We start from the raw sequence: 21,854 nt of genomic DNA on the forward strand, positions 1-21,854 counted from the left end.
CAGCCCTGCACCTCGGACAAACCTGGCCTCTTGCTGGTCTCGTTTAACAGCCTTAGGGATGCTGAATCTGCCATTCAAAAGAGGATGGCGCTGTCTCTCTAGCACTGACTTATTTGCTAGCTCGATGCCATTTTCTTCTCCTTCTGGTCCCCAAGGATGCTTTTCCAGCATTGCCAAGTAAAAATGGCACTCCTCCCAGCAAGCACTGTAGCTTGGGGGGCTCCAAAATAATACATTAGTAAGTAACTCCTCCAAGGAGATCACCAGTAAGGAAGGCAAGACACACTCTTGCCTGGGCTGGCTCCTCTGCCTTTGCAATTTCTCCAGGGGAAATTCCTCCCTTCAGAAACAAGGACGTAAGGCTTGCTGCCGCGGGAGCACAGCATGCAGCCACACAAGGCCACGTGGATCCAGAGCCACTTGGGCCAAATAGACGTGAGCAGATCAAAACACCACCCCTGCCGAGCCAGAAGCTGCCTTCATGCCTCCTCCGGAGCACTGATGCTCTCACAGGAGGGGCTGGCGAAAAGCCCGCTGTTTGGATGTGGGGAGGAAAGGCTTCCCAAGAGATTATCCCAACTCTTTGGCCAAAATTTCCAAACCATTTCCAGGCCTTGCTGTGGAAAGGCACCTTGCAACAGAAGAAACCACCGAAGCTCTCCAAGACAGCAGCCGGGCTGTCCCAGAGCGAATCACGCCCTGACTCCAGAAGGAACTGCAGGGCTACAAGACACGTGGACAGCCTTACGTCCACCCCCTGCCTGAGGGGAATGCCTGGCACTCATAAGGGGGATCAGAGCCGTTGCACAGGCAATCGCAGTATAGGATGGATCAGAGATGGGCTTTGCTGAGGTCCTATCGACCGTGGCTGCATTTTGTTTTCTCCTGGGGAAACCAGTAGGCAGCATTATCTTCTGGCTGCTGCATCCCCGATCAGTGCTTTTGGTAAGCACGAGATCCTTTCCAGGTGACAACTAGCAACTTTTCCAAGAGGGTCAGATCTCTTGGAGCCCCTCCATCTCTGCATTAACCAGGATGTGCCCACAACAGCCCGGCCTGAAGTCCAACATGGTCCCCTTTGGGAGCAGAGAAGACAGCTTTCCCTCTACCCCCAGCTCTCCTACCTGCAACACGTAGCCCTCCCGGGCACTCTGCTCCCGGCCCAGCGCCACTTTCAGCTGGTCCTGCAGGTGCCGGTTCTGTTCCAGGAGCTCCAGGGCCTCCTTTTGCTTCTGCTCCAGCTGCAGGGACACAAACAGAGAGACCGTCCAGCGAGTGGGCAGGGGGTCGGCCATCAGGAGAAAGCAGCTCAGAGGAGATGCCAAGAGGCACAAACAGGACGTCCGATGGCACCGCTGCCTTGCTCTGCTCTGTGATCTGGATTTCATTTTACCAGGCCAAGTTCCACCCCCCAAAGAACTATGTTGTATTTTAGTTTAATTTGTAAAGCTCACTGCAGAAAAGGACAGACAGCACCAGCCCGTGCCAGGCGTGACCCAGGCAAATCCCACCCGGGTTCAGGCTAGCAATACTCATGGCTACTCCACGCCTGCACCGCTTTCATTCCTGCTGATACACCTCAATCCTGACTAACAACAACCTTTGTTATCCCAGGCGTGGACCTCTTCCAAGTGAGCTGAGTCTCCTTTCTTTTCCTAAACTCCTGAGATCGTTTGATACAGGCTCCACAAGAAGCAAACCTCTGTGACGTGTGCTGCAATTCAACCCTGCTTATAATTTTGTAGACATAATTGCAGACACAGATCTCTACAGGTGCAGAGGCAGGCAGAATTATGAGCTTCAATTCAGAGTCTGGTTAACACGCATCTATTGTGCTCATCTCGTCAGAGGAAGGCAGGGTAACAAACGTAATCCTGGGAACACAAAAGCTGGCAGAACAAGAACGGATGTGGACCTGTGCCCCAAGCATCCCCACTCACTGCTACCACAAAGCAGGAATAAATACAGCTTTTTAAGCCTTGCTCAGGCTTCCTACAGCTACCGCTTTACCTCCTTCTCCAACAGCGTGGTCAAGTGCTGCTTCGCCAGCCCCTCGTCCCGGTCCTCGGCGTGGGCGAGGTGCAGGGGCGCGATGGGGATCTGCTTCTCCTCCCGCAGTGGGGTGGTCTCCACCTGGTGCCACCGCTGCTCGATCTCCACGTGGACGTTCTGCGGTTTGATGTCCGCCGGGACGGGCAGGATCCGGTCCACCTCCATCCTCAGTGCTTCCTCCGGCCCTGCCCCGTCCACGGCGTCGATCATCTCAAAGCGCTTGCGCCGCTCCTCACGCCGCCGGGCCCGCTCCCGCTCCAGCTCTCCCGGGTCGGCGTCGGCGGTGCCGGTGTCCCTGGGGAAGGCGGCGGTGCCGCTCTTGGAGGCGTCTGCGGCGTTCGCACGCTCCTGGGCAAGGGCTTGCTGGATGGGGCGAAACTCAGCCCAGTCGAAGGTCTTGGAACGTCCTTCTCGTCGGCGCTCTCGGGCACGGCTCCGCTTCTGCTCCGGGTCCAGCTCTGCTTGCTCCGCGTCTGGCTTCTCGCTGGGCTTTGGGCTGGTCTCAAAGGAAGAGCTCGTTTTGCTTTTCTCTTCCGGCAGGGAGCTGCGAGGACAGAAAGAGGATGAAAGAAAAACGTCAGCGTGCGCTCGAGGTGGCCAGGCGCTCCCACGCATGCCTTGAAGAGCCGGGTGGAAAGGGGCTGCTGAAGCCCAAGCCAATGCCATGTGGGTGCCCCCCTGCCCCTCCATCTCCCAACACCTCTCTGGTGCGGGAGCCACCGCTGCCCTTCCCCGGGTCGCGCTGGTGTGCAAAGCCTTGGTGCAAGCGCCCCCAGAAGAGCTCGATCCTGACCGTGCTCCTCGGCAGCTGCCCCGGGGCTGGCAGCAGCCCCAAACTGTCCTCACGGACAGTAAAGAGGCTTTGAGAACTCCCCCAGTGCCTGCCTGCCCATGCACACACGCTGGTCGACGCGGCCACATCACGTGCTCGCAGGGAGGGTGCCACCGGTCCCACCAAAAGCCAGCCCGGCTTCAGCACCGTGGGGTGGAGAAGCGCAGAGTGTCTGGTAACAGTGGTAGAGATTTCCTCGAGCTTTGGCAAAGGCAGGGCACTAACGGGGTGAAAACTTCTCCGTGCCACTATCTGCGCTGAAGGCACGGATCTCCCCACGGAAAGCAGCCTGGCGCGGGTGGCACAGGGCTGCATGGCACGGACGCCGTTGTTGGTGCAGCAAGGAGAGCAAGAGTTATTGGACACGCCGCGGAAATCACTGCAAACGCCAGTTTCTCAAGCAAGGGATGATTTTTAGTGCTGAGTTAGGGGGTGGTGGGTTGAGAGGGGAGACATACTCGTCAAGCAGGGAGAGTTAACAGGGGAAGGCAATACCGTTTCCAACCTACGGGTAATCCATAATGCAATATCAGCTCATTAAATGTAGACATGCCAGCCTTGGAACATGCAGATCGAAATCAAAAAAAAAAAGGAAATAGCCGTGTTTAAGTTTGCAGAGGAATCCTGTCCCGCAGGAACGGCAGGCGCTTGCTGACCCCTCTTTGCCACCAGAAGCCCCCGAGACGCCTCCTGAGGCACAGCCCTGCTGCTCAGGCTGCCCCTCGGCTCTCCACGTCCAGCACAACCACAGCATCCCCCGGGCTCCAGCACAGCCTGGAAAAGCTTTCTAGAGGGGCGCGGTGAGAAAGAGCCAGAAAGCAGCTGTCTGGGCCCTTCGCCGCAGGCAAATCAATGCTACCACTGCTGCAGCCCACGAGACCACATGCGCCCGGACTGCCGGCAGCAGGAGCAGCAGCAGCAGCAGGAGCAGCAGCAGCAGCAGCAGCAGGAGCAGCAGCAGCAGGGCTCCCCCAGCGCTGGAACAAGCCCCGCTCCCCCTGCATACACCCAAAGACCGGGGCAGAAGGGATGACTGCATGGGGCCAGGTATCTTCCGATGCACTTTCATCCACCATCAAACCACGGGCTCAGTAGAGCTGGGTTTCAAGAAATTCTGGCAGTTACCGGCTAAAAACAGTTCTTGGAGACGACTCCTTCTTCAGCTCTGTCACTCGTAGCTAATAAAATAAAGCCAAAAGGCACCACAGCGAAACCTCCTTGCTCCTCAACCGTTAGAAGATACTGCCTGGCTCCAGAGCAGACGTACAGCCAGGCACTCAGTCTGGAGCCAGTTAGTGATCACAGCTGCACTTTAAATAAGTAAACCAGCGAGGAGATGGCGTCTTAAAACGGAGAAGAGTGCTAGGAAGAAAGGGAGCCCTGGGGCCCCTCAGGCATCGGTGGAAGACAGAAATAACGTTGCTCTAAACACCACGGAGAAGAACCTCAGCATTTCTAGAGATGCCATCTCTCGCGAGCCCACTCCTCCTCTGCAGCTCCCAAAGGGCACACGGATGTGTGCCAGGGCACGGCCGGCCGGCCGCAGGGAGCCGCGCTACGAGACCCACAGGGCTGCCCCAAAGTTTTGCAGTTCATCTCCCACGAGTGCCTCGCGGCTTTTAATTCTGCTCACACATTTCCCACCTCCTCCACTGTAGATAAATTAATTCCCATCACGTGGCGAGGAGGGGACTTTGCCTGGCGACGGCATTTATGGGTCAGGCAACAGAAAGACGGTTTTTATAGGGGTGGACGGGGAGCGCACGGGGGCTGCAGGGAACCGGGCCTGGGGGCTCAGCAAAGAGCCAGCGCTGGAGCAGCCACCGTCCTCCTTGTGCGTGCTTTACATCCGCACGGTTATCGTTCGCACCGTGTAATTAGCGCCTCTGCAGATTGCAGGGTACGGCGGAGGGCAGGGAGCAGGGCAGCACCTGCCCCCCGGGGTGCTGACACACGCTGCAATATAAACAGTAATTAGGACTGGAGTAACGAGAAAGCGTGCGCTGGGCTCGGTGGAGACGTGGCAGGGGGGTGAGGAGGGGCGGAGGAGGGCTGCGGGGAGCCAGCAGCACCGTCCCCAGGCTGCTGGCAGGGTGAGGGGGCTCACGACGTGCCCAAAGACGCCCCGACGGGCTGGGCTACCCCGCGCTCACACCGCAGCAAAGGGCTTGCCAAAAACCCCCGGTGAACGCAGACCTCCAGCTCACAACTTCTCAGCGAGGTGACCGGACCCCACGTGCACCCCACCCGAGATCAGCCCGGTGAAAAAGGAGCAGAGTGCACCTCTGATTCCCTCGTCCCCAGCTCGGGCTTCAGCTTCGCCGGCTATTTAGGCGGCGTAACAAGTTACTGCACAACCGGCCCCTGGAGCGCCTCACTGGGGTAAGCCAAGTCAAACCACGTCGCGTGGGCTCAGGGGAGAAGCAGTGACAGTGAGCACAGGACTACTGTCATGCAGTAACCTGCTAGGCTATCAACATTTAGGGCTCTTTAAAGGCTGGGAGGTCCCCTCAAATTTCCCGGGTCTTCATCTTCACATCTAGTCACATCGGAAGATACCAGTGTGGGGAAACCAAGTGTCAAGATCAGGTTGCTTCTTCCCTTCTTTCTGGCTTTTGTTTAAAAGAAAAGAAAAAAAAAATAAAGGGGGGAAAAAAAAGAAAAGAAAGAAAAATAAATGAAAACTGCAGAACTTCCCATCCGAGGTGCAGAAAAGGAGGAGCATGCAGTGAATCACAAGATATACAAACCACAAAACGTTAATACAGGAGAGAACACAGTTTTCCAACCTGGGCTTCAGCACGGATAGTTTCAAAGAGAAGTTTTTCCTGGGATTGCATGGAAATCAAACACACAGAGGAGTGAGGAGAGAGGCGGCGACCCCGCGAGGCCCAGCGGAGCTGGGGCAGGGCTGGGAACCGGCGGCCGGGTGCCAAGCGGGACGGGACGGGAGACGCCGGAGCATCCCCAGCCAAGAGCGCCGGGTGAGAAGAGCCATTCCACCAGGGGCAAACCTGGCCAAAACCTGCTCGCCGCAGCTACGGGAAGGACGGAAGACGGAGTTAATGGTGCGGCCGTGTCCAGGAAGCCTGTAAGAGGTGGCCCGTGGGAGCGTGGCTGGCGCGGTTAAGCTGTGAGGAGGTCAAACGCCCTGTTCCCCGCAGCAGCAAGCGCTCACGGACGGTTCTCTGCGAACCCAGGGGCCCCTTCCTCTGGCACTGGCGGCAGGAGGAGACGCGAATATTGCTAACGCGCAAGGGGAAGGAGCCGCGGCCGCTATCTGGAAGATCAAAAGAGGGAGGCGATTCGCTGGCTGGAGTTTAAAATACATCAGAGCCAAACAGCTTCTCGTCGAGCCCTGGGCTCGCGCTGCCGTGACCCGCGGCGGGGACGGGCAGCTCGTGCTGAACAGTAGCCAGAGGAAAGGGGGAACCCAGCGCAACTGATTCCAAGTGCTTTCACAATACCTGGTGGGAATCCAGAGGAGCCTTGATATAGGAACAGTATTTCATATTCCTACGCACAAATTAAAGCCACATTTTCAACCCTCTTTGAAATGTGCACACGTTAAAGAGTAACTCAGCATTATCAGCATCCCCACAAAGCATATCCAAACCAAGCCCAGAGAGAGGGACGAGAGAAAGAGCCGGAGCTTCCAGGGACAGACAGGCTCAGCAAGAAGAAAGGACGAGGACAAGGAAAGAGGAGTTACTCCTGCGCAGCAAACCAGACCACCGCAGGGGCCAGGAACCCCCCCCTTACCTTGTTACGTCGGGGGCAGTGGTCGGGCGAACGTGCTTCATGATGGTCTGAATCCAATTGCGGCGGATGCCAGACGTCATGGCAGAGAGGGTGAACTCCCCTTCCTTCGTCTGGGGAGAGCAGAGCACGGCTCAGAGCTGCTGAACATGCACCACCAGCACCTCCCCGTGCTCCCTGCAGCCACCCAGCACCCAGTCCCGGGGCTCTGCTCAGCCACCGGACTCTTCCTCCTCCCCACGTTGGCCTTACATGGATCTGGAAGCCGTAGTTTCGCTGGACTGGGTACTCGGTGACATCGTAGCACGTGGATAAATCGATTTCTCCATCCAGGTCAGCTGCCTGCAGAGGGAGGGGAGAGGTAAAACACACCGTAACGCTTTGCAAACCAAAAGTGCTGTGGATACGTGCAGGAGGTGCAGGGTTTGGGGAGATGCCCAACACCTGCAGCACTGCGAGAGGCACACAGCAGGTCTGCGGGGAGCACGAAGCCCCAGGAGCAACGGGTTTCATGCCCGTGGGGGTGACACCCACCTCCTCCGCCACCGAATCCCGGTAGTATCTCAGGCTCTGGTCAGTCAGCACAAACCAGTGCTTCTTCCACTAGGAAACAATCAGCACAGGGTGGTTACCAGCAGCCTCTCCCCTCCTGGCTCTCCCGAGAAGCCCTCCAGAGCAGCAGGCAGCAGCACAAGGGCTGCTGAGCTGGTTCAAGCCACCGGGATTCCCGGCTGCCACACCGGCCGAGTGCCAGACCCCAACAGCACCAACCCCACGCCTGATGGTGAAACTCCACGCGAGCCCTGGGAACTGCTGGAGCCCTCCATTAGCTCTACTGGCAGAAGGGTGCTTTTAGTGGTTGCACTGAAAGCCTTGGAGGGATTAAAAGCAAAAAAAAAGGCAATAAAATGTTCCTGTTTTATCTGCAGTACCTAGAAATTAAATTGCAGCCTGTTCCTGGCACGTGGACTACACGAACGCACCTTCTGCAGGCTCCCTGCACAGCACAGGCTTATCCAAGGGAGCTCAGGTAGCAAAGCACTCGCTCCAGCAGCTCGTTCAGCCCTGGCTGCCTACAGACGTGCCCTCAACCCCTGGGCCCAACGCACCAGCAGGTACCCGCAGCTCAGCCCAGCTCCGGCTCAGCTGCGCCTGCCCCGGCTCCGTAGGAACCCAGGGCGTGACATCCAGATGTGGGGCTTGGGAACTCCCAGGACAGAGCACCGGCTATTCCTGGCACACTGCTTCTGCCTTCAGATTTGTCTGCCCAAGCTTCTGGCTTCTCCCACCCGCATCGCTCTGTCCCCACTGTCCCTACTATTGCCACCCGTCCCCCGGGACCGACCGCAGCCGCGTGCGGAGAGCTCGCCCGGCCACGAGGCTCTCCTGGAGGTGGGAGCTGCCAGAAATGGGGGTAACCGCAGTGGGGAGAGCTTCCCCAGACTCACCTGCCCGTCCTCGTACTGCTTCGTCAGCCAGCCCTTCTTGAAGTTCAGCAGGTCGGGCTGCAAGGAAGGAGAGAGGCGGTCAGAGCCGCGGGCTGGGCCGCCAGCGGCCGCATCCAGCCGGGGACCAGGCAGCGGCGGCAGCTTGACAAAACGCAGCACAGCACCCAGAGAGACCAGCCACAGCGAAATTGGATCACTGCTCTGCGTGGAGGCTAAACGTCTGCTCCGAGGAGGCGCAGGGATCTGCTGCATGGTTTATTCGGGCTAGGCCCTTCCTAGCACTTGTGATTTCGTACTGTTGCACCAGGATTCAAAGGAAGGAGAAGTGAGGGATTAGCAGGACTGCAAGCATTTTTGTCCCTCTCTTACCTACTAGGAGGGAAAAACCACACATTATTCCATGCATGGATTCAACGCCAGGCTGCGTGCCCATATGCAGGGCCTGGAAATAGAGGGAATCCCAGCACCGCACCACCCAAACGACACCTGCTATTTCCTGCACCGGGATGCTGGAGCGATGAGAGAAGCAAGGCAGCAGTGTGGGCTGACTCCTGCCAGCCCTTACCTCCTCCCCAGCCCTGCCAGCGCACCGGGAAGGATGTGGGGGAAATGCTTTCGCTCCCTCGAGGCTGAGCTCCTCCGGCTGCTCCACGTGCTGCGGGCAGCGGGGGAGGAAAGGAGAGCAGCCCGCTGGTGAAATGCAGCTGCAGCGTCCGACATGGGCTGCAGCAAGAGGAGCAAGGGAAAGCAGGGACTGGAAGCCAGTTCAGATGAATCTGTGCTACAGGGGAGCTCATCCTGCGTTTGTGTGCTCCCACGGTGGTGGGAATCCAGCACAAAGTCACAGGGGAGAGCAAATGCAGGGGAGAGAAGCGGAGGAGCGAGCGGAGAGCCGCCAGCCTGAGCAGCCCGGCCGTGATGTGGCTGCATGCAACAAGCCCACCGAGCCCCACCAGTGCCTGCTGAAGAGGCAAAGAAACCAGAGAGAAAACTGCATTTGCAGTGACTGCATCCATCTCTGAAGCAGGCTAGGAGTGCTGGGCATCCTCATTTCAGCCCTGATTTACCCTCAGAGAGCAGTACACCATCTGCCTGCTTCTCCTGTGCCAAAGTGCAGGTGGGATCATGCTCCCAGGGTCTGGGTCAGGCACAAGCCCTTCCTGGTACCACAGGAGAGCTTCACAGGCTGCCCTAAACACAAAGCGCTCAACAGCCTTTAAAGGAGAGGCTGCAAGCAAAGCATCTACATTTCAGATCAAAAACCACTGGCTCCCAACCACGCACTTTGCAGGGAAGGAAAACAGGAGAACAAGTGCTACAGCTGCTCACGGGCTTGTTATTTATCAACTGGGAAGAAGCAAGAATCGTCTGCAAAAGAGACAAATCCCTCTTTAGCACCACTCGTACTACTTTACTACACCTCTCAGTTTCCTTAAAATTGAAGCCAGGGTGTAAAAGCAGCCAAAGAGAGCTGCAAAGACGCTGCTAAGCTGGCAGCACCGCAGCCCCGGGGCGGGCAGGTTTCTCCCCAGCACAATCCTCTCTCTGTCTTCCCCCGAGCACGAGCTCGGCCCAACGCAGAGCTGCTGCGGCACCAAAAGCTTGGGGCCAGCTGCCACCGAGGGGTGCAGACATCAGAGAACAGAAAGAGATGAAGCACTGATCGGAGGGACACCCACGGGCGCGAACCGCAGCCCACTGCGCCTAACAAAGGATGAACTCTCCCTCGGTTTTTATCCTGCTGGATAACTGATCTGGGCTGATACTGCGAACCTGAGGGGCAGGGGAGAGTCTTGCAATCGTGGCTGCAAGCCAGCAGGCACGCAGGTTTTTCCCATGTTGCTAATTTTACAGCAGGAGTGGCACGATAAGGGCGTATTGAATGCTTCCCACTGACTGCGTGATTTTCTTGCCTTCATTAGATGACGGGCACTGTCACTTGATACTCACTCCTTGCACCTTTTTATTACAAAGAATTTAAAAATCATTCTTTTGGCTGTACAATCTACATGAAAAGCTAGCAGAGAAATGTTAAGCCACTGCATTTTTCTGAGAAGTCCTTGAATAGAAGCTGTCCGTCCATGAAAAATGCAGCTCATGTTTACAATGGCTGTGTAATCTCTTTGAGAGATTAGCAAGTGTATTTATTTTGTTCCTACAGCAGGGTGGAGAGCAAGAAGAGGGTATTTCATGCTTGTTTGCCTCCAGGTCTGGTGAGCATTTGAAACATGCAAATGGAAGAAAACTGCGGACGGCAGCTTCAGCCCTTCCTCGGAGACCTCGCTCCGCTGACACCGACTTGCATAAACATCACGGAAGCGTCGCTGGAAACTGGGCCACGCGTCAGCCCTCCTTAACAAGCCAAACGTGAACTTGGCTTCCTATCCATTACCTGAAAATGTTTTGATTTCTGTAATAGTAGAAGGGAAGAGGCAAAAAGCGCAGCTCTTCTCTGGCTGAGCCCCTGGGACTCCCAGGAGCAGCCACACCTGATTCAGGTCACTGAAACTCAGCTATCTGCTCCAACAACGACCACACCGCACGTCCTGCACTCTGGCTATAGAGAAAGCAGCAGAGGACGAGGACCAGGTTTTCATTTCATCCACCTACACGGTGGAGGAACACAGCCCCGGTGGCTCACCGTCATGGAGGACTCCGTGGACCTTCTGTCCAGCGACTTCGCCCGGCGGTGCGGGGACAGCGGAGATGCAGACACGTCCAGGATGGAGCCCACAGCCGCCCCTTCGCACGTGAAGTCCTGTGCAAAGAAAATGGGAGCCCAGATCAGCACAGAACTAGGGCAGTGGCATAAAAATCCACATATTTAAGGGGCATCTCAAGCTCCGAACCAGTGTCATTTCCCTGGCAATACATTTTTTCAGGCCTCTCAGGCATTGAGCTGTTCCCAATTTATCTAAGCACAACTGGGACTCTCTAGATTGCCTGTTTCTTTTGTTATTTCACGCCATACGGTGGCATCCTGCCGTGCCAGATCTGATGCTTCCCTCTTTCTATTTTGGAGGAAAGAGAAAAGACAACCTGATTTTCTGCTCTGATCTGCAGCCGGGCCGGGGAGCTGAGCAGCGAGCAGCAAACCCGCTGCAAGGACTGCAGCAATCTGCCTCGTGCACGAGCCCGCCGTGCTCCAGCTGGGGGCAAAAACCCTACAGCTAGACCCCACATCCTGGGCTGTGGGTGCCACCACGAGACCTGGGTCCGCAGCTCACCCGTTTCCGTGGGAAGACCCTCTTCTCACTCCTGCCCTGCCGCGTCTCGCTGGAAAGGGCAGCTCCTGCCGACACGTTCGTCTCCATGTGCTCTGCGTTCTCGATATCCAGCGCCTCGAATTTTTCAATTACTTGGGATCGCCTGGAAAACAGAGAGAAAAGGGAAACCAGAGCCGGTTTAAACACAAGAGCAGCAACTGCGTGGAGCTGCACAATCCCGCTACGGTAGGGCTGCCTGGGGCAGCGAGGTCGCTGCACAGTTGCTTGTTCATGCACACCCGGCTTTTAGTCCCAGTTTCTCTCCTAGTTCAGGGGTGCTCAAATGCAGGGCAAGCACCCCGACCTGACACACAGCGATTTACCTGCGGCCAGGGTGGGGAGAAGCCTCGCACCACTCAGCTCCATAAGCGGTACCTTCTTAAATATCTAGAAAACCTTTGCAAAACCAGCAATAACTTCTTACATTTAGATTTTACAGACATTTAAGAAGCAGGGATTATCGAACAGCTTTGATTTAAGCTCTGCTTTTACTCCCTAACGCTGCAGCTCCAAACAGCCCCCACACCACGGAGCAGAAAGTCAGACCCAGCTGGGGTGCAGAGGCACCGGGCGGCTACGTGTCACCCTGCACCTTCTCTGCAACAGAAATCCTGCAAAACCTCGGCCCCACGCAGGTAACTTCAGCAGGATTGCACCGAATTAGGAGCATACGTAGGTGCATCCAGCCTCCTATCACGCTGTGGCATCCCGACCACCCAGGACAGAGAACTATGATGGATCGTGGATGGAGCAGGAGCCCACCCCAGACCAGAGCCCAGAGGGATGCTCTCGAGGATGAGCAAACAACAGGCCTCTGCAGGTGGAATTAAATGCGCTGTTTCAGCATGAAAAGCTGTTCGCTGACCCACAGGAGAGGAAAAACAGGAATTTTCAAAGGACCTGCTGGTCTCAAATTTGCATGCCCAGGGGTTTGGGCAAGTATCAACCTCTGGTGTCGAATCACAGCCTGGGAAAGTGAAGCAATAACCCACCACCACCACTCACACCAGCTGAGCTCCAAGCTGGGAGGTTGAAATCCCAATTTTGAACCTCCCCAGAAATCTCAATCCAGTTGGGTTCCTGACCCAAAATCTGGACCTACGCGTGCCGCATCTAAAATCAGGGCTGCTTGCTCTGCGCGAACCTCTAACGTGCATGAAAACCATAAGGGGAACCACATGAGGGGAAACAGGTTATCCAAAAACATTTTGTTTTAACACTTTCCACAAAAAAGGAACAGCAAGTTAGAACTAAAAAAACACATGAGATGTTCAGTTTTAAACTAACATTTACACCAATTTCCATAAATAAGACAAACAGTCCGAGCACATCACAGCCCCGGGGGGCTGGGGGCCCCTGCACTGCTGCTCAGAGCTAGGCTGCCAGGACCGGGCGCTGAAGCCCACAACCAAGAGGAAGGGACAGAATTGCTGGGGATGTCTTTGCTTTTTAAATTTAATTTTTTTGATGTTTTTACAGGACATCCCCACAGTTTGCAGACTGGGAGTGGACAGATCCCAGTGCTCGTGCAGAGCTCCCGATCCCCCTGGGATGTTCTGCTCAGGTGAGATGTCCCTTCACATCAACCACAGAGCTTAAATCCACGTCCTCCGTTCACCAACAAGTTGGGAATGGTTTGGGAGTCACAATTTTTTAAGCCAGCCGTCCCCTTTTCACACTGGCCCAGCCTTCTCTGAGTCTCAGTTTAGGAGGGAGTAAAAGGTCCATGAATTAACATTGTCTGTGCCCTATCAGGTTGAAGGCCTGAAGAAAAACAAATCAAGGAAAAAAAAAAAAAAAAAGAAAAAAAAAAGAAAAATAAAAAACGAAAACAAAATCAAAAGCAGGTTGATTTCTCATGAAAGGGGCTGCACCACCAGGTTGTTCTACGGCTTGAGATTGAGATGAGATGGTAGCGAAGCAGGCGAAGTAAAGGCGGACACGTCACACAGCAACACAGCAGGAGAAGGTGGAGAGCAACAAGACCTGGAAGAAAACAAGGCTGGAAAATGAATGAACAGAAGAGGAAATTATATTATCTGCATCTACATACAAAACAAAATCAAAATCATTCCAGTAAATCGTCACCGAAAAGGGAGGAGAAAAAAAAAAAAATCACGGCAACCAAATCACAGCCCCAAGGGTTAATATCCTTCGGATTACAGGAAAGAATCGTTTCCCCCATTAGCTCGACAGTTTCAGAGGTTACTGCGAGAGGTCCTGGGGGGGCCGGGAGGGGCTGGGCTCGCCTTTCATCCCGTGCTGGCTGCGGAGAGCTGGTCCCTGCGAGCGCAGCTCTGCGTTGGCAAAACAGCGGCGGTACGAAGCGCTGGAAAAGCTGCGGTGCCATTTAGTGCTTTCTACACTACAAAGCCGGTCCCAAGGAGTTCTTCCATGCAGGCTGTTAATCTTTTCCAGGCCACCAAACCCGAGCTGCAGGTGTCGGCTGTTAGGTGGAGGGGTGTGCGCGCTGGGGAGGAGAGCTCCGAGCACCGACACGAGCTATCATTGCAGATATTTGGCTTTGATTGGAAGAAGGGGCTTACTTTTATTGGATTCATTCATTGTTTAGCAGCAAAAGGGACAGCGAGCGTCAGGAAAAGGAAGAGGAATTTCCCCAAAAGGTACACAAAAAGGAAGAGGATAGGTTTAAAAGAAAAAGAGACCGTTCCTGGGAGAGCAGGCAGTCCTCTCCGTGCCATGGCAGCAGCATTCAGAGCAAAGCCTCACATCTCAAGAAGCTCCAGAGAAGGAATTTGAGAAAGAAAAGTGGCTCTGCAACTTACTGAGGCTAGAAATCCTCCTCAGCCCCCTGCCTATGCTCCGACAAAGGCCACAGCAGACTCTTGCCAGCGCAAGCAGAACGTGGGGTCAAAAGGAAAAGCTGCAGCCCGAGAAGCGTGCAAGAAAGGCCAAAGAAAGAGCCTGGCGAAGGACGGGGCTCCGGGTCTCTGCACCCCAAGAACACCCCATCTGATGGTGATGTCCCTCCCAACGGTGCTGGCACCCTCCTGAGATGCACCAGGATTTAGCCCTGCAACAGCAGAGCTCTGCTGGGACACGGGGACCTGCAACCGAGGCTGTGGGATTTGGCTTGCGGCTGCTGCAGCCCCTTTTTGTCTGCAAAACGGGCTTGGAGATTCATCTTTGGGGTTTCCAAAGAGCTGCCTGGAAACGGACTCATCCTGCCTGGGGGGTCCTGGCTGGGATGGGAGAGCGGGGACACGGCTCGCCCCTTCTGGGCTGCGGAGCTGTGGGGCCGGCAGCCCCGGGCTGTGTGTGCCAGCAGAGGGAACTCGCACTCTGCCGCTTCGCCACGCGCCAAAATGATGGAGAGAGATTATCTCCTGCTCGGGGCTGGCTTCTGAGTCATGTTTCACAAGCGGCTGCGAGCTCAGACGTCTGCACGGGGCGTGGAGTAAACGCCGGGTATAAATGGTCGGCACGGAAAATTCCCAGCACAGTCATGGGCGTAAGTCACGTAATATCTTTTACTATAGGGAACCAGGGCAAGAAGCCCGAAAAGCAGCTTTAGCTGGAGCTACGACCACAGGTGTGCCTCTCGGGATGGAGTGCCAGGCATCTAACTGAATTCTTTTCCAGCCGGAGCTGGAATCACGCGCTGATTTACCGTGGGTTAACAGAAAATGGGAGGAAGGGCCAAAAATACCAGCAGAATCGGAGCGAGCCAGCTGGGCTGCCCTGAGACGAGAGGCAAATCTGAACGATGCCCGGCTGGCGCCTGTGGGGTTCGCGTGTGGGCAAAGTGAGTTCAGGCAAACGCTCCCGGACGGGTTAGTGGGTTACTGAGGAGGAGGATTAGAAATGGTGTTAAAGCCAGGGGGAGAAGCTGACCCCGAAAGCACGGAACTGAGTTATCGTATTTGCTCAACCTCAAAAAGCGTGGCCTGAATTTGGAGGGGAGACAAAAAAAAAAAAAAAAAAAAGGATAGGAGTATGTGGACTGAGGAAACTCAAATTTAAAAAGCAGCCAAGCCAAGCTGAGCTGGGCAAATGGGAGCTCTCTGGTGCAACAACAAACTGCCTCTCCGTGCCCTGCCGACTCCACCTGGAATACAGGTGCCAAACGCATCCAAGCCCTCCGGTGCTGCCATCGCCCCAAAAACGCTGCGCCCTGCGCTGGACTGGGCTCAGCCCCGTGGGCACAGGACCCCGGTGCCTGCTCCTCTCCCTGCACTGGCACGGCTCTGCTAAACAGGAGAAATTTTGCCCACTCTGATACAGCAATCAAATCCTGCTCGCAGCCTCAGGAGCCCAGCTGGGCTGGGATAAACAGCCCTTCCCTGGGAAAAGGCACCTGCCAGTAGGAAACGAGTGGGGCTGACATTAAAAACGAGCAGTCCGTGGCAGCTGTGTCCTCTCCTGGTCCCTGCTATCTGCATGCACATCTCTGCTCCTCTCTGCCCTCGGCTGGCACATCCCAGCTCCCCGGGGTGCCCCGTGTAAGCAATCTAGCAGGGATCCAATGCCACCCGTGCCTGCACCAACGCCGTGCAGCTTTGCCAAGCAGCAGCTACCAGCTTCTCTCCAGCCCTGTCCCCAGCCGGGGTGGCCAGGGGACCCCCATGGCATCCCTCTCCTCCATCCCCAGGGGACTGGACTCCCGAGGCAGGGAGAAAGCCAGACCCCGTGCCCTGCTCCTCCATCCCCCGCTGCGTGTGCTGCCGGGATGGGTTCGGTAGGGGCAGGATCCTGCTGCTGAACCTGGCATGGGCGCAGAGCCACGCTCCCACAGCCGCCCCCAGCTCCCGGGTGCCAGGCTGGAAAACAGTCCTTTAGGGCTGTGAAGAAACGAGCTAGCAGCGCTGCCGAAACCACGCTGAGAGAGAACGTGCCCAGAGGAAAACCAGGGCAAGAAAATCAGACTGGCAGATAGCCCTCTCGCCCGGGGCCCGTCTCCTGGTTTGCTCTGCTGCCCTCGTTGCGCAAAAGCGTCTCTCCCAGGGCGAGCCAAGCCCGTCCCTCGCCTCGCCCGGGGAGAGCCGAGCGCGCCTGTGCCGTGCCCGCGCGCCCGCTGACGCCCTCCCCGCCCTCGTCCGCACTAAGCCGTTTTGCAGCCAGCTGCGCCCGGCTCCCCTCTCCCAGATTACTGCCGTGACATTCTGAAACCTCGCTCAGCTCATTAGGCAGTTGCGTAACGCACCCGGCTCTAACGCCGTTTGGAGAGCTAACCTAATTCATGGTGCCAGCTGCCCGCCTGTGCCGCGCCGGGGAGGGGACGGAGAGGGTGCCCTGAAACCCACGAGTGCTGCAAGGCAAAGGGGCTTCACGTTGCGTCCGGGGCTGTGGCAGGGAGGGTGAGACCCAAACTTGTGGACGCTGCAAGCATGCAAGGAGGAGGCGAGCCCCCCGTCCCTTACCTTCGCTCATTGCCAAAGAGCCGGGCCACTTCTTCTCTCCCAGGGCTACGCGCCCGGGTTCTCCGCTCTAGCCGCTTCCTCTCCACCTGGAAGGCCTCACGATTACTGATCCTAATGGCCTTGGGAACGTCGGCCAGGGTGGTGTACTGCCGGCTGGCTTTAAAAGAAAGGGGACGCCCCGATTTTTCAGCTCCCCTTCCTACATCTCTGCTGCTGGAGTCCTTGTGCATGGGGCAACTGCTCTTCGAGTCCAAGGAGTTCAGAGAGAAGCTGTGAATCATTCGGTCGCCTGATCGGGTACCTGGGGAAGGAAAGGGCTGGGCATGCTCCTGCGAGGGCGATTTGGGATAACTGTACCTGTTGTTCGGGGTGCTGGGGCTGGGAGGGCTCGGTGGGGGCGGCAGCTGCTGCTCTTCCAGCTTCGAGTCTTGCTTGGTCTTCTCCAAGGAGAAGTAACCGCTCTCGACACGTGTCTTCCGCCCACAGTCTATCCGGTCTCCGTTCATGGAGCTCTCATCTAAGGGACAGAAAAGGCGGTTTGGTTTCAAGCCTGAGCTCTGCTTTTACCAAAAACTGCCCCGATTCCAGGCAGGAACAGCGCAGGAAACGAGAGCAGGGACAGTCTGGTCCCCAGTCCCACGCTGAGTCCCTCGGCACCCTGGGCTCTCCCACCCTGACCACCCTTCTGGCCCACGTGGAAGGGGAGATGCTCTGAAGGGAGCAGGGGATCCTGGGGACACAGGACACCCCAAGGGCTTGTGGGGTCCCGGTGCTGTGCAGGGTGGCACGGACAGTGTCACCAGGAGGGGACAGCGTGCACATTCACACTCTGCCCCATTAAAAGCCACAGGAAAGGTGTGAATTCTCACACTTGTGCATGCTTTTTGCTTCAAAGAAACCAAGCAGGCTGTATATAAGCAGAGAAACGTCTTTTCTGGGGAAGTTTTGTGTGAATGCCTACAGCCATTTCCACCTCTGTCCCTCCAAGCAGCAGCCCCAGCTCCAAGGCAAACATGATGGACGCACGGCTCCTCGCCCCGGGGCGCAGGAGGGAGGAAGGCAGCCCCTTCGGTTGCTCCTGCTCCCATCCTGCAGATAAAGGAAACTTCTCCTCAGCCCGGGGCAGGAAAAATCCCCAGCCCCTATTGTTTCAGGGAGAACAATGCCGTGGCCCTGGGCGCCTTCCCTGGCCTAATCAGGGAGCCCAAATATAAACAGCGGCCCTGGTGCAGGGGCCGGATGAGGAAGCGGTGCTCAGGGCTTGGCAGCCCCAGCGGCCGGGCTGAGCCAGCGCGGCCCCCACACCCCGTGGGTTCCCCCGGGGCGGTGGCAGAGGTGCTATAAAAGGCACTTTTCCCCCTCATTTTCCTCCCAGCACGAGGCCAGGCAGCACCTAACAGCCAGGTGCCAGCATTCAGATGTTCAAGCTTCGTCTTGGTGAGCTTCGCGTAGAGCACGCTCACACCGACGGGACACGATCCCGGCCTCACAATCCCGGAATCCCAGAAGGGCTGAGGCTGGCAGGGATCTCTGGGTCCCCCTGCTCCAACCCTGCCCCAGCAGGGCCACCCGGAGCAGGCTGCCCAGCACCACGTCCAGGCTGCTTTTGAAGATCCCCAAGGACCTCCACAACCTCTGGGCAGCCTGTGCCAGGGCTCCGGCACCTTCCCAGCACCGAAGTGCTTCCAAAAACCAGCGCTTTCCCAAAAACACAGGCATCAGCTTCTGCAGCATCAGCTCCCTGTCCTCCCCCTGCCCGGTGCTGTGACACAGGGGTGCGAGGACACGCAGGTCACCCAGCCTGGCCCTCACCTTCTTTGCTGTCCAACACGGGATCCTTCAGGGAGCTGGCAGCCCCCGCCTGCCCTTGCACCGGGCTCTGCGCCGGGCTGATGCCGCTGCCCCCGTCCGCTTGGTCTTTGCCCCTCATTTCTTCCTGCCAAAGCGTGGACTTGGTGGCAGGGACCTTCTCCGCGCTGGGGATGCTGCTGCTGGTCACGGCCATCTTAGCAGGACCGGGCTCCTAAAGAGAACGGGGGCACAACCGGGTTAGAGGGGTTCACACTGGCTCTGCACCCGTGGTCCCTATGCGGCGCTGCCCACAATACACGATGTGACACGACGGGGACGGGACGGGGCCGCTCGGCCCCCTGCCACCGCCACCCTCCCGAGGGGGAAGCCCAGCCCCACGGCAGCGCGGCGGGGGGCCAGGCCAGGACTTCCTCTGCCAAAGCGACAACCGAGGCTCTCGCAGCGAGAGAGGAAACGTCCTTCGCCGTCCCTCCCCGGGGAGGGCTCCCGAAACCGGCCGCACCTTCCCACGTGTGCGGCTGGAAAAGGCTCCAAAGCACAGGCGAGCCGACAAACGAAGGAAACCTTTGGCCGTGTGCTGGAGCAGCGGAGGGGCTCGCCGGCTTTGTTCTCGGACAGGAACTGGATAGGAACTGCCCCTCCCGGGGCGGCACGCGGGATGCTGCGGCCACCAACACGGAACTCCTGGGAGAAGTCACCTCGCTACGTGTCGGGGATGCTCTGAGCTCATCCAGCCCACCCCAAGCGAGGGTCCTGTCCTGCTCGGGGACCTGTGCAACCTCACTTAAGCTCCAACACAGCAGCTTTCTCCAAAAGCCCTCAGTGCTTTTGGTCTCTGCCCTTTCCCTCCCCGTTTGTACCCTCGGTAATTGAAGGACATACGGCACAGCATCCCCCATTTCCCCCCGCATGCCCCTGGTCCTTCTGTGGCTGGCTCCCGGGCAGTTGCTGCCTTCAGCAGCACACAGCAGCACCGGGCTTCTCTCCCGGGTCCCATTTGCCAGGACTGAATTTGCTCAGTGTTATAAGCAACGTCAAAAAACAAAACAAAAAAAAAATAAAAAACAGAAATCAAGCTAAAGGATATTGGATGGGGAAGAAAATTAATTCCCTGCCACGAGCAGCTGCATTGTTAATTTGTCACAACTGGTTTGTTATGGGCCATTGATAAAAAGCATAGAAACCATCCAGCGCTATATTCCTCCCGGGTGCTTTGGCTACGTAAAAGGACGCTTCTTTTCAAAAGGGAAATATGGCACTGCATTGAGCTTTAAGTTATTTTAAAACAATAGCCATCAATTTAAAAGCATCGCGGGCCAGGAGGGGCTCGGATGACGATGCCATTCCGGTGTGGGTGCCCGCAGCAGCCCGTGCTGGCGGCTCCCTGCGACCACGGCCACGGCAGCCCAGGTTCGATCCATGCCCCAGGAGAGGCAGCAGCTTTCACAACTCGTTTAGGGTTTGGCTTTGTTCGTTAGCAGATGTTTTGCTGTTGTCGTATTAAGCTTCTGCGTTACCAGATTATTTTCCTCAAAGCCATCAATAAATCAATGACAATTAACCCTCCCTCCGCGGTCCCCGGGTTGCAGAAAGTTTCCCGGCTGTTTGTTCCCTTTCAGCACACCGGGGGGAACCCAGGAGTGTGGGAGCACTGAGCTGGGAGCCAGGGGGACACGAGTGCTCGCAGGGGCTGCAAGCAGCATAAAATCATCACCTCCCTGCCGGTCGGCAGAGCCCCCGGTGGGTTTTAGCGCTGTGCCTCCAGGCAGAGATGCTGCGGGCACCTCGCAGGGACCAGCTCCTGCATCTGTGCACAGGCACCAGCTCCACGAGCCACAAATGACCCCTATTTTTAAAAAAATCCCCTCGGAAATTTCATCCTAAAGGAATGCGACGTCGGAGGTAAACGATCCAGAGGGCAACCGGACGAGCTCCGAGGTCCCCTCCAGCCTCTGCCACTCTCTGATTCATTGATCCAAAGCCCGAAGCCAAGTGCCAGCTTCGGATATATATTTTTATATATTCCTTCCATCCACCCCCCATATCATTATCTGTAGATACGTATTTAAACACAGAAACGAGGGCCAAAAAGCGGTCTATAAACAAGCAGAGCGGTTAACCCTTTGCCACTCAGAACGAACGGCTCACAAAACGAGCGAGCACCAACGTCATCAAAACCGACCTCCAGCTGCACTGACCTTTCGGCACGCTCTCCTTGTACGAGCCTCGTGCACCCGAGCGCAAACCAGTCCTGAAACAGAGGGCACCTCAAACCCCAGATTTCAGCCCCAGATAACGCCTCCGCTCCCCAGGAACAGAGAGCAGTCAGACACGGCAGCGCCCTCTCTCCCTCCGCCTGCACCACGCTGCCGGGGCAAACTGCAAGAGGAACTTAATTTCTCCTAAGCCCTCAAGCTGCTTGCAAAGCAAAGGTGAAAAACACCTCCGGGATTGCATCTAGCGACCCCTGCCCAAAGAGCAGCTCTTGGAGCAACGTTCTTAGCTTCGCTTGCATGGCTCCCACCCCGGCGTTTTTGCGGGGGGGGGGGGGGATGTAAAACGATGGGGCGAGCTGAAAATGGTCCTGAGGCCCCGGGAGCGCCCAGGTGCAGCCAAGCCCTGCTGAAACAGGGAGGAGGAAAACCACACGGGAGTGAGAAAAAGCAGAAATATCCTTTTTCTTTTTTTTTCTTTTTTTTTTCTTTTTAAATCACAAAGGCGTCCATCACGCCCCGAGTGGCTCTCAGACATGATCCGCCGCCGGATTAGCGTGCGGCCGTCTTTAGAAAGAAACCAGCCTTTCCCCAGCGGCACACGGAGCGGGAGCTGCACGGCAGCCAGCTCCAGGAGAGGCCACTTCACAGAGGGGGACGTGGTGCTGGTTCTCTCCCCAGCACCATCCGGCTGCCTGCACTGGCACCATTTGGGGGACAGAGCAAAGGCGCTTGTGCGTTTTCCCTTCTGGCTTTGCGGGTTGCCCGTGGGTGCCTGAAGCAGCACAGCACCCAGCCAGAGGAGAGCCCCATGCGGAGGCTGGATTTGCGACGTGAATTTCACCTTTTTTCCAGTATTACCAGTGCTGTTGCGGGGCTGGAATGCCCTGATGGAGAGGGCGGAAAGAGGGCAGCAAGAGGGATAGGGCTTGGGGCACAGAACCCTGAACCCTCCCGGACGAGGAAAAACTCCCACAAGATGCCGTGCCCCAAACCAAGGGGGGAAAAGCGCCACCGGGCTCCTCGCTCACCCTGTCCCCAAGCACCTGGGGAGCACGGCCGCGTGCGTGGGGAGCCAGCGTCCTCCCCGC

At 56.8% G+C, this 21,854-nt stretch overlaps 1 protein-coding gene across 2 annotated transcripts in view; it reads right to left on the reverse strand.

The window, feature by feature from the left end:
* Positions 1 to 21,854, reverse strand: part of MPRIP (myosin phosphatase Rho interacting protein) — a 70,855-nt gene that overhangs the window by 17,503 nt on the left and 31,498 nt on the right. Inside the window, exons 6-15 of one of the 2 annotated variants that reach the window (XM_035563350.2) lie at positions 18,551 to 18,761; positions 17,096 to 17,255; positions 11,319 to 11,460; positions 10,733 to 10,849; positions 8,092 to 8,148; positions 7,178 to 7,246; positions 6,896 to 6,985; positions 6,647 to 6,756; positions 2,011 to 2,596; positions 1,125 to 1,241 (exon numbers count right to left, since the gene is read on the reverse strand). In XM_035563350.2, coding sequence (XP_035419243.1) covers positions 1,125 to 1,241; positions 2,011 to 2,596; positions 6,647 to 6,756; positions 6,896 to 6,985; positions 7,178 to 7,246; positions 8,092 to 8,148; positions 10,733 to 10,849; positions 11,319 to 11,460; positions 17,096 to 17,255; positions 18,551 to 18,761 — 1,659 coding nt within the window. Of the gene's footprint in view, positions 1 to 1,124; positions 1,242 to 2,010; positions 2,597 to 6,646; positions 6,757 to 6,895; positions 6,986 to 7,177; positions 7,247 to 8,091; positions 8,149 to 10,732; positions 10,850 to 11,318; positions 11,461 to 16,738; positions 17,256 to 18,550; positions 18,762 to 21,854 lie in introns of both variants that reach the window. The other variant, XM_050713843.1, reaches the window with a different exon arrangement.

Source organism: Cygnus atratus, chromosome 15 (genome assembly GCF_013377495.2).
Source record: "Cygnus atratus isolate AKBS03 ecotype Queensland, Australia chromosome 15, CAtr_DNAZoo_HiC_assembly, whole genome shotgun sequence".
NCBI classification, from domain to species: domain Eukaryota; kingdom Metazoa; phylum Chordata; class Aves; order Anseriformes; family Anatidae; genus Cygnus; species Cygnus atratus.